Raw genomic sequence first — 12,976 nt, forward strand, 5'->3', positions numbered from 1 at the left:
TTCAAAATACATTGTATCGACAATATCCAGAACCACTATCTGGTATGGATGTATGTGGAGTGTAATAAAATGATCCATTTCAATGAATTGTGTTTTTTCATTTCAAGTACAAACCCAGGTTCTGACGTGCACCACAATGTTGTCAAAGGTTTTTGCTCTAAACAGTTCCGGTTCTTTACTAATAAGTGCACAAACTTTTAAAAATGTCAACTCAAACTTTGAAAACAAAAATTTCGAGAACAAAAATCTTTGAAACAAAATTTTGAAACGAAAAAAATTTCAAACAAAATTTTGAAACAAAAAATTTCAAACAAAAAATTTGGAAACGAAAAATTTTAAACAAAAAATTTTAAACAAAATTTTCGAACAAAAATTTTCAAACGAAAAAAATTTCAAACAAAAATTTCAAACGAAAAAATCTCAAACAAAATTTTGAAACGAAAAAATTTTCAAACAAAAAATTTCAAGCAAAAAAAATTTACGTTTCACGGTTAACCGTCAAACTTTATCCGGTTTTTAACTATTCGATTAACAAATAAACGGTTTTGATCATATTTATCAGTGAGTGCAAAATGTTGAACGAAACCAAGATTTTTAAATGTTAAACAAAACTTAAAACTGAATACAGCAAAGATTTGAAAATCATCAACCAATCAGATTGCACGAAAGATAGTGATCAGCCAATCAGATTGCACGACAGATAGTGATCAACCAATCAAATTGCATTAATAATAACTTTGCCAGTGTTGTAGCATGTATTGCCTTTCGTCTATGAGTCATAAAATTCAATAAGGTTAGCTATCAGATTTCAAATCAATCACCACCAAAGATCTTAGACTATGAGCTGTGCCTAAAGTTCAATGTATTGTTTCAAATTTCGCACCTTATGTTAAAATTCTGTTTATCACCATTCCCAAATTTAAAGAATACTTCTCTTGATATACCTAAGTCTTAGAGTTAATCATATCATTATATGTTCAATAATGTCAATAATGTCCGTCAATTGTTTACCTGAGTAGAACCAACTGTTTTCTAGAAGTGTGTGTGTACTCAAACTTAAGAAGTACCACAACAAAGGAAATGAATCCCTGTACACTACCTCATCAAGGACAATCACGTGGTACAACGTCTTGCTTACGTTTATATTTGGCGGGAATAATCAAAACCAATGACGCAATTCTCAAATTATCCTACAAAGTTTCAATGTTCCAATGTCCTGATCACGTGATCACAATGATTTACCCAATGAATGAGATACTATCCAATTTTAAGAACCATTACCAATTATTGATATGACAATAAGAAATGTACCCCTCCCAAAATTTAAGATTGGTACACAAATACACCTGTGTGTTATGAAAAAGTAATAAATCCTGTACTTATTCAATAATAAAGCCGGTCAATAACCTTTAAATTTTGAATATTTGGCCATAAGAGGAACACCAACATCTACCTATACATTACAATATAACCATATAAGGTAATAGGACCTCATCCAAGAGGATACATTGGGTCCTAGAAAAAGGTTTACCGAATTTTGTTATTTGATAAGTCCCCAAATTTAAAAGGGAACATAAACATATAAAGGTAATAAACCTCTGTACATACCCATATAACATGTACCCATGAAAGAGAAACGAGGTAAACCACCCAAATTTATCATAATACATGTTAGGGTCCAGTACTATAATACCAAATATATATAAAAATGAGCAATTTCTAAAATTTAAGGGATGGGCCAAGGTACCCCTAACAAATTTTAAAGGGGTGCACAAATGTACCTATGTCTTATGATAGGGAATAGACCCCTATACATAACCATATAAACATATAAGGTAATAGGACCTCATCCAAGAGATAAATTGGGTCAAAATGTCAAACACGTGGTACAACGTATTGCTTACGTTTATATTTTGGCAATTTCGTACCCATGAAAGTGGACGATGTGGACCATCCAAATTTATCATGATACATATTAAGGTCCTGTACTATAATACCGAATGCTTAAATCAAAAAAATTCCAAAATTTAAGGGGCGGGCCAAGGTACGTACCTCTCCTAAAATTGAAAGGGGTGCACCAATGTACCTATGTCTTATGATAGGAAATGAACACCTATACATTACAATATAACCATATAAGGTAATAGGACATCATCCAAGAGGATACATTGGGCCAAAAGACCAAACACGTGGTTGTACTAAAATTTGGCAATTTTGTACCCCTAAAAAGGGAACGATGTGGACCACCCAAATTTATAGTGATCCATATTAGGGTCCTATACTGTAATACCAAGTGTTTAAATTGAACAATTTCCAAAATTAAAGGGGTGGGCGAAGGTACCTCTCCCAAAAATTTAAAGGCGTGCAAAAATGTACCTATGTCTTATGATAGGAAATGGACCCCTATACATGGCCATATAACCATATAAGGTAATAGGACCTCATCCAAGGGAATAAATTAAATCAAAAAACAAACACGTGGTTGTACCTAAATTTGGCAATTTCGTACCCATGAAAGGGAACGAGATGGACCATCCAAATTTATCATGATACATAATGAGGTCCTGTACTAAAAGGGAACAAGGTGAACTACCCAAATTTATCATAATACATGTTAGGGTCCAGTACTATAATACCAAATATATAAAATGAACAATTTCCAAAATTTAAGGGGTGGGCCAAAGTACCCCTCCCAAATTTTTAAAGGAGTGCACAAATGTACCTATGTCTTATGATAGGTAATGGACCCCTATACATAACCATATAACCATATAAGGTAATAGAACCTCATCCAAGAGGATAAATTGGGCCAAAAGACCAAACACGTGGTATAACGTCTTGCTTACGTTTATATTTTGGCAATTTTGTGCCCCTGGAAGGAAACGAGGTGGACCGCCCAAATTTATCATGATACATATTAGGGTCCTGTACTATAATACCCAATGTTTAAATTGGTCAATTTCCAAAATTTAAGGGGTGGGCCAAGGTACCCCTCCCAAATTTTTCAAGGGGTGCATTAATATACCCATATGTTATGAAAAGTAATGGACCCCTGTATACGTCCATATAACTATATAGGGTAATAATACCTCATCAAAGGGGATAAATTAGGTCAAAAAACCCCGAAATTTAAATTTTTGGCAATTTTTTACCCATGAAAGGGAACGACATAGACACCCAATACTGATAGAGGTACATACTATGGTCCTAGGCTACCACACCAAATTTTTAGATTTGGCAATTTCCAAAATTGAAGGGGTGGGCCAAGGTACCCCTCCCAAATTTTTCAAGGGGTGCATTAATATACCCATGTCTTATGATAGGTAATGGACCCCTATACATGACCATATAACTATATAGGATAATAACACCTCATCAAAGGGGATAAATTAGGTCAAAACCAAACACGTGGTACTACGTATTGCTTACGTTTATATTTTGGCAATTTGGTACCCCTAAAAGGGAACGAGGTGGACCATCCAAATTTATCATAATACATATTAGGGTCCTATACTATAATACCAAATGTTTAAATTGGACAATTTCCAAAATTTAAGGGGTGGGCCAAGGTACCCCTCCCAAATTTTTCAAGGGGTACATTAATATACCCATGTCTTATGAAAGGGAATGGACCCCTGTATACACCCATATAACCATATAGGGTAATAACACCTCATCCAAGAGGATAAATTAGGTCAAAAACCCCCGAAATTTGAATTTTTGGCAATTTTTTACCCATGAAAGGGAACGACATAGACACCCAATACTGATAGAGGTACATACTGTGGTCCTAGGCTACCATACCAAATTTTTAGATTTGGCAATTTCCAAAATTTAAGGGGGGTGGTCCTATGTACCCCTGCCAAAATTTAAGGGGTGGGCCAAGGTACCCCTGCCAAAATTTAGAGGGGGTGGTCCTAGGTACCCCTAGGTCATTGACCCCGGGCCAGGTCATTGACCTTTCACCCTGGTCATGAAAGAGAGTGAGGATGAGTCATTCGGCCATAACGGGGGGCCTACTACTCATGATCTGCAGTATGAAATCCTTCTTTACTTGCCGTATTCTCCTGGTCGATCACTTCTTCGCAAGAAAGGACTTCCTTGATGACCGAGCGGTGCAAAGTTTAGTTGAGGACTTCTTCCTATCGCAGGCTTCGTTCGTCATGGACTCCAATCGTTGGTTGAGCAATGGCAAAAATGAGTAGAATTACCCTCAGACTACTAACCTGGTAATCTAGTTTTAATTTCTTTCACCTTCGAAAGTGATGTCTGTCAGGTGGATATTTCAGTCACGCCACCACCATTGTAAAACGTACCTTTCGTATTTTTCGTTTGACTGATTGGTTAATTTGATTTTAGGGATGGCCAATTCCGGAATTTTTTACTTTCCCGATTCCGGAAAATAAAATCGGAAAAATTCCAGGATTCGAAAAAATTGTGGAATTTGGAAAAACTCCGGAATTTAAAAATTCCGATGTGGAAAAAATTTCGGATTTTTCCGGATTCCGGAATTTTCTAGATTCCGGATTATTCCGAAATCCGGAAAGTGAAATTTCCGATTCCGGAAAATAAATTTTCCGGAATCTGGAAGATTTTGGCCGTCCCTAGTTCTATTTAGCCTTTTTTTATTTTTTTAAATATTATTATTATTTCAAAAGACGTAATGTCTACATCTTAATATTGGATCAAGATAATTAGCTCCCACCGCCAAGCGAGCCCAGGACCATACAGTTTAGACGCTTGACCACAAGCTAAGTCATGATATTTGTCGTTAGAAATAATGCAATAGGTGTAAAAATGTATTTTAAAAATGTATGTGCGTCGACAAAGGTGAAATTCAATGTAAAATTATTATTAATGTGTTCTCATACTAGAGGAAACAGGAAAAAGAAACTTGCTTATGCCTTGTTGTAATCTTTTAACATCAGTATCTAACTCTACTCCCTGGTAAGATTTCAAATTAATCTGCCTGGTGGTAGGAAGCATGTACGAGCAGTTAACGATAGTTCTCTGGTTCTGATTGAATACGTCAATTGAAGGAAAACTTTCTAAAAGTCACTTTCTTTTTATATTGTTTCAGCTGGTGTCATTGTTAAACTGTTGCACATATTTTATTATTATAAAAATAATAAACAATAAAACGTAATAGTTTTTGATGCGGTGTCCAAATGTTCTGGGACTTTGTAGTCCCTCACTCTACTTACGAAGATTTCGTTGCAGAACTTCCTACTTTTTAAGGTACCTTTAACTTTTCTAGCCAAAGTACAAAAGTACATCGCTTCGAGCCTCAAGAAATAAATACCTTTTCTGTTTGTTTCTATATTAACATAAATCTTGATTACAGAAGCCAACATTGCTTGGTAGACAATAGATTTAAACTAATAAATTGAAGATTTTACTCAATTTCCATCTCTAATTGAGTTCCTTTACTGGAAATAGTCAATTTCTCCTCGCAAACGTGTTATTCCAATACAAAAATTCCTTGAAAGCAAGATTGACAGGATTCACTCAATCGAGCTTTAGTTTTTTGCTTATAATTTTAAGTATTTTTCTTAGATATTTTCATTAACTAATTACTTGACTTCAACCAAAGACGGAAAACCAATAAATGCGAAAAATTGTTAACTACAGAGCATATGCACATTTTTTTCTACACACAAGTGTACATGAAAGTCATTCCACCCCGATATAAAAGAATGTGAACGCAGCCTTGTTTATACATGATACTTGTATGTATGAAAATGTTTTGCAACCAGATCAAAGAGTTAAAATACTTCCATAAACATCACCTTCTATAAAACAATACAGGACAGGACCAAAATCCCATGCCGTGGGCAAATTACAAAAACTCTTTTAGTTTCCATGTGTTCCTTCTTCTCTTGTTGCAGTGAATCGCTCATGAATGTATTTTGCCGGTTATGTTATAACAGATTATTAAGATTCTAGCTGTTTTTGTCTTTCCTTCGTTTCTACTACAACTCCAGTTACCACTTAGGGCGTATAATTGCCTCTCCCCTTCCCTACTCTTCGCAGTGTTTCCAGAATTCCCTCCAGACAGCAATAGCACAAAATAATACAAGCTTACAACTCTAAACTAAATAATCGAGTAATTAGAGTTTCGTTACAATTTAGACATTACTTCTTCTTTTAGTTTATTTCAGCTCTTTCTTTTTTCGTTTGGTAGTTGCTTTGGAGTCGGCTACAATGTACATATCGACCTCTTGAGCTTTCTAAGCCAAGAGGCCATGGAAAATATCGTTTACTGCACCGTCAAGTAAATAATTAGTAGGTAAATTAACAACAGACACTATAAAAACACTGAATACCTCTAATACGCTAGAATATTTCATAGTTAACTATAATACTCAATGATGGATTTTTCGTAGTCCAAATTTTTTCAATTTAACGGTCGGAAAGTTTATAAAATTAGCGTTTATTGATCGCAGAATAATAAAACTGTTCGCTGCGGTTTCTGCAGGGTTCCCACTTACCTGGAGAGTACTATTTCCCTGGCTTTTCCGGGTCTCGATTTACAAATCTTAAGATGGAGTCTCAGGGGGAAATGACAATACTTTGGGAAATCGTAGTATAGATTCTAAGCAAAAAGTTCATGCGAACATAAATCCTATTCTCAATGGTTTGAGAGCTACAGGTTGTGAACCATTTTCTGCTTTGTGTTGTTTATCGCTCAGCTTGCACTTATTCCACAGGGGTGAGACATAGCGCATTCGAAAGTTGATGAAGCAGCCTTTCCAATAGTATGTAGCATGTGGCAGTGGTGTCTTTACGAAGGAAATTATTGCGGAAACTTGGGAATCAGTGTTGACACGAAATTTCATTACTCTTCAAATAATCTTAACTTTCCCAAATGTCCCTCAATAACCTCTTTTCAGAAGACACTACTGCCAATATAATACACCGTTGGAAACGCCATTCCATCATCTTTCAAATGCGTTATGTTTCACCTCTGTAAAATAACTACAGGGTGAGCAATAAGCAGCATTAAATTTAAAAATAGTTCACAACCTGTAGCTCTCAAACCGTTGAGAATAACACTCATGTTCATAGGAAGTTTTTTCTTCGAATCACCCATACTATCATTTTCCCCTAAAACACCTTGTATAATGTAGTAAAGCAACTGTATTTACTTCACTACGAGGTTCCTTACCTACTATGCATGCACATATGTATATAGAGGGTGTATCGAAACAACACCGACAACGTTTGGGAGGTGATTCGTGACACCAAGACAAGACAAAGTATAGACCAACCTGGATGCACAAATGCTTTCTCTCGGAGTTATACGCTACCGAAAACATGAAAAAATGAACTTTAAAGGCCCATAGCTCTAAAAGTATGGAATCTACCGTAGTCGGGTGAAGACTTCACTTAGGAATTAATATGTGCCCTATCCAAAAATCCATGTTTCAGAACTCTAAGATACTCATGCAACAATTTTTATGGAGGGGTTTGGCTACGGGCATGTAAATTGAAGTACTTACGAACTACCTCTATAAAAATTGTTGCGGAAATATCGCAATATTCTGAAACATGGATATTTGGATAGGGCACATGGTAGTTCCTAAGTGAAGTCTTGATCCGACTACGATAGGTCCCATAGTTTTGGAGCTATGGGCCTTTAAATTTCATTTTTTCATGTTTTCAGCAGCCTATAACTCCCAAAGAAAGCACTTTTGCACCCAGGTTTGCCTATACTTTTTGTCTTATCTTGGTGTCAGGAATCACCTCCCAAACGTTGTCGGTGTTATTTAGTGAGTGTAGGCAGAGAAGTTTTGCAGAACGAACTAATTTATTTTCACAAAATATCCCCTAACAAATAGCTGTGTAAGGCTAAAAGAGAAAGAGGTTCTAAGAAGTAAAAATCCGTACTTAAAATTCTCTGATTTTAAAGGTTTCTTCAGGTTTTCATGGCATTCCCTGCTTTTCTCAAGCAAGATGAATCCCTTGACTTTTCCAGGTCGGTGGGAACCCTGTCTGTTGAAAATTTTCCGGATTTGTGATAACGAAATCTACGGCTTATTCATAGTTTTCACAGTTGAGTGTGCTCCCTGTAATATCTGCATCCTCAACTATTCAGTGCAAACATTACAGAAGTAAGTTACTTTCTTTTGTTGATTAGCAGACATTGATTTGCACGACTCGTGAACATTAAGAGCCTGACATACTAAAAATAATACAAAATATACCATTTTTTCTTTTGCTTGTTTTTCATAAGTGAAAGGAGATAATGAAATGAAACTTACCACAATCATAGATGTTATTCTACAACAGAAAATATAAACCTGAAGATTTTTTAATGTTGCCATCCATAGAAAGTACTGTGTTACCGGAATAACATTTCCCCCAAAATCTAAGTTAAGGCAGCGACTAGAAGAACGAACTCAACAGCATTTGATTACGTATCACGTTGTCTTGGAATCCTGTGAACTACTTTTTAAATAATAGTTGTATTTAGTTTGTAATAAACAAAACAGCTTTAACATACTTATTAAAATTAAATAATAATGTTACTTAAAAACTAGTTCACAGCATACCAAAACAACATGATACGTAATCAAATGCAATTGAGTTTAGTAGAGTTTGAGTTTAACGTCCCGCTCAGCAGCGAGACTATGTGAGACGTGGACCTACTGATTAACGTGGAATCCGAACTACATGAGCTCCCGCCGGGAATCAAAACTGGGTATCCCACGCCAAAGGCGCGTACGCTAACCGCTTAGCCACGAAGGAGCTCTCAAATGCAATTGAGTTCGTTCCTCTAGTCGCTGCCTTAACTTAGATTTTGAGGGAAATGTTATTTTGGCACATTGTACTTTCTATGGATGGCAACACTGAAAATTCTTCAGGTTCATGTTTTCTGTTGTAGAATAACATTATCTATGATTATAGTAAGTTGCGTTTCATTATATCCTTTTTCTTATGAAAAACAAGCAAAAGAAAAATTATAAATTTTGTATTATTTTTTAGTATGCAAGCTCTTAAGAATGACAAGCAACACCAAAACTGGTAGAACACTGCTTACAGTAACTGCAAACTACGCTATCAAAATTCGAAATATGCAATATTAAACATAGTTTCCTAAAAGTTGTAGGTTGTCGATTTATGCAATAAACCTTATTAACTCGTACAAAACAAACAACAACAAAAAAAAGTCCTATATAGAAAAGAGATCTTGAACGACTGGGAAATTGTGTCAATTCGTTTTCATTTCCCAAGTGACTTCATTGGAAGAAAGAAAATCGGTTTAAAAAATAAAAATAAAAGTCATAAATTCATGTACAAATGATATTATATAATATATTCACAAAATCTCTGAAAACAATTTTCGGCAATGCAGCCACACAATAGTTCTCTCATCCAACATACATTTACAGACAAATGCATTTACACTAAATACTGCTCCTAATTTTCAAATATGGCAACTGTACAAATAAAACTAAAGCAGTACTTAAAGCAACAAATAAAAAAAAAAAAAAAATAAACTTTGGCAATAGGATAAATTCTCTTTCACGTTTTCTCTTAACAGCTTCTTTAGTGTTCAATAATAGTAATAATAATAATAATAGACGAGATCATATCAATATTATTACATTTACACAAAACGTAAAAGAAAAATATAAGTAAATATGTAAAAAGAAAAATATAAGTAAATATGTATGTACTATATATAATCAGGTTGCTCCAGTGTTGCTCATATTGACCACATGTAAATGGCCAAAAATGTTAATGTCGAACGAAATGTTGATTAAAATGGAAGAAAAAACAAATAAACGAAGTTTTGCTGGAAGGATTTAGAACATATACACGCACAAAAGAAAGAAAGGGCAAAGAGAAACAAAAATGTGAATGAACGAGAAAAATTAAAGAAGAAAACTTCTCAAATTAAACTTAAAAAAAAAAAAAAAAAAAAAAAAAACTCTTGTCATGAAGAAATAGAAATACATAATTCTTTGTTCATATTTCCGCTTTCTCTTCAACGCTAATGTTACAACAATCTGTATACATACACCATAGACACGAGTTTCCATACCAAATATTCATTGACAGTCCCGTTCCACCCGAAATAAATAAAAAATAATAATAATAATAAAAAGCGTAGGCTATAAGCGCAAATCAGGAACGTTTCAAAATTTCTTAGTCTCGCTAGAAATAAAGCGCTTGCACTTTAAAACTGTTACATAGTTCTAACAAAATAATACATTGAATACCTATATCACTTTTGATATCCTGGTTTCTATTTTTTAAAACATAAAAATATATATGTCTAAGTTATTTTTGCTGACAATTCTGCTAATTTGCTTGGAAATTTTAAACTCGATAGTACACAATTAAATTCAGATCATATTTCTGATAAACACATCTATTTTGAACCAAAATTGGGAAACTTCATAATAGAATTTTGTACAATATTTCAATTTTACTTCACAATTAAGTTGCAATATACTATATATCGGGAATGAAAGTTACACAAGTTTTGAGCACCATTTTCTTTCGTAGTTTCTTCATACACACACAAACTCACAAACACACGCGCATTCACATTGTCAAGAGTCAATCTTTTTAAATTATACATACAATATATGTACAATGTATATACATTCGTATGCATGGGTGTGACGAACTACCTTATTGTTCATGAGACACTATTTGTACAAGAGTCTGTTCACAGAACCCCCTTATATTTAATTCATCATCCCCCACCGAACATCACTGCCAAATGCTGGAGGTTGATCATTCTTTGGCCCTGGAAAAAATCCCCATGGATTCACTCCACCGTCCATAGATGGCTCAGTTTGCATAGGCATAATAGCAGGCCCACACGGGGCACCAACCCACGAATTGCCACCCTTTACATCAGGCGCCTGAATTCGACCCCACTTATTTTTCGAATTCTCATCGTCCGAATCCGATTCATCGAAAGATGGCCTTGGAGTTTGTGGTGGGTAAAACTGTGGTGCACTAGAATGACGCGATGTTCTGGGATCCACACGAGGCGATGACATTGAATCCTGGCGTTTCAGAAGACGTGGATCAATCGGCGGATGTAATCCTCCCGTTGGAACTGGAAAGGAGGTCGGAGAATTCCCGGAATGAGCACGTGGATCTGATCTCGCTAAACGTGGATCCGGATCCGATGTGCGGCGGTTCTTCCTTGGATCACCACGCGGTGCTTCTGTTGCGTGTTCAGGACTGCGCATTGTACGTGGATCTGTTCTCGTGGAATTAGACGTGGTAGACGATGATGATGACGATGATGATCGAGGTGAATTCTTCGATGGCTCATTCGTTGATATCCTGAAAATTCTCCGAAGTCTGGGGTCGTTTTTCACTTGAGGGTCCGTTACAGCTATTTTTAAATTAGAATAGTTCGGCCTTGGAATAGTGATAGGAATAAGCTTGTATGGTATTGGAGGGTGAGAATTGAGCGATGCGTCTATTTCTTTAGCTGGTGTATGCGGAGGCAATGGCTTGAAAGGCAGTCCAAGAATTGAAACATCTCTGAGATCAACATCAGAGGAAGCACTTGTGAGATCAATACTTCTCAAATCTGTATCACACATTTTCTTTCTGAGATCTGTGTCTGACTCCGGCAACTGTCTCAAGTCCACATCTCCCAGGGACCTCCGCGGGTCTCTGGGTTCCAACGGCATAAGCGTTTCAGGAATCAAGGGTACAGCACGCAAATCTGATCGAGGTTCTTGAGGAATCAAAGTAGGTTCATGAGGACGGTGTGACAAGCGTGAATCCGTGTCATGTGTTCGAAGCCCACTTCGAGGATCCCGTGGTTCTGATCCTCTTACAGGTGGCTCCGGAGGTCTCGGTCCTGATCTCGGATCAGAGCGCATTCGAGGGTCCCTTGGATCACGAGTGCACAATCTAGGATCTCGTGGTCTGCCTCCCTGGCTCCTGTATAATAATAATAATAAAAACAAATTATTCATTATGCCATTACTTAACACGCATAACACTTTCATAGAAAGATATGCAAAAAATATAATTTCGGTACTAAGAAAAATTAAATGTTACAAATCATTGGCATATCCAGAGTTCGTATAGTGGGTTGAGGAAGTCATTTAGACTTAAAATTTAACTTTCAAAACTGACTATTCCTCTACTCAATCTATTTTATAACCCGAAAACCATATCCTTACGACTTACAAGTAATTTCTTGTCCAATCACATTGATCTAAATTTTTAACAAAGTAGGGAACAGTAAAAAAAGACAAAAAGCATTTTACATGTATTTTATTACCTCTAAGATATTCTTGCTCATATAACAAGAAATACTTTCATATAAAATAAATTAACTTTTGACTTTTTAAAAAATACTAATTTTGCTGGAATAATTCTCAACGTAAGATTTATATTGATTGACAAACAGAATTCATAAAGAAATAATAACAATAATAAACTACTATTAGTGCGTTTTTCATTTTTGATTTATTTACCTATTTTATATTATTTATTCTTTTAACTGGAAATCTTGATTCTCAGCCCTCCCAGTTCTTACAACGATCTATGTTTTGATACGGATTTTAATCTAACTTCTATGTATTTACTTTGAATATTATTGGAAATACATCATACTCTGTGCCGTAGAGCCAAAGATGTTATATTAAAGTAGCTGCGATTTGTCCACTTTGCTCTTTCGTTAGCATAATTATATATCAGGTTGTCTAAAAAGTGTTGAGCCTTTTAAGGTTTGAGAATACAGTTATTGTTACTGTTGAAACAATGTATATATGCACCATTTTGTTCAATGATCTTCTGCCACTTCTCCCGCAACACGTCTCTATAAAATTTCTGTGGTTTTCTGGTAAAAAAAAAAAAAAAAAAAAAAAAAAAGTGATGCCTAGTTTTCACAGGCCTCTTTTGAAACTGACCTAACATTCAGAAAGTTCTGCAAAGAACGAAAGAAATGATATTCTGAGGGTGTCAGGTCCCGGCTATAAAG

The 12,976-nt window shown here is 35.4% G+C and overlaps 1 protein-coding gene across 7 annotated transcripts in view; it reads right to left on the bottom strand.

Annotated features, from left to right (window-relative positions):
* Window positions 1-10,392: 10,392 nt before the first annotated feature.
* The window catches only part of LOC145690700 (uncharacterized), a 100,611-nt gene continuing 98,027 nt past the window's right edge, over window positions 10,393-12,976 (bottom strand). For all 7 annotated transcript variants that reach the window (XM_081765862.1, XM_081765859.1, XM_081765856.1 and 4 more), the window contains one exon: window positions 10,393-11,928. In XM_081765862.1, coding sequence (XP_081621988.1) covers window positions 10,704-11,928 — 1,225 coding nt within the window. In that variant the 3' untranslated portion in view covers window positions 10,393-10,703. The remainder of the gene's footprint in view (window positions 11,929-12,976) is intronic.

Source organism: Thermobia domestica, chromosome 7, assembly GCF_964235325.1.
Source record: "Thermobia domestica chromosome 7, izTheDome1.hap1.1, whole genome shotgun sequence".
Classification (NCBI taxonomy): domain Eukaryota; kingdom Metazoa; phylum Arthropoda; class Insecta; order Zygentoma; family Lepismatidae; genus Thermobia; species Thermobia domestica.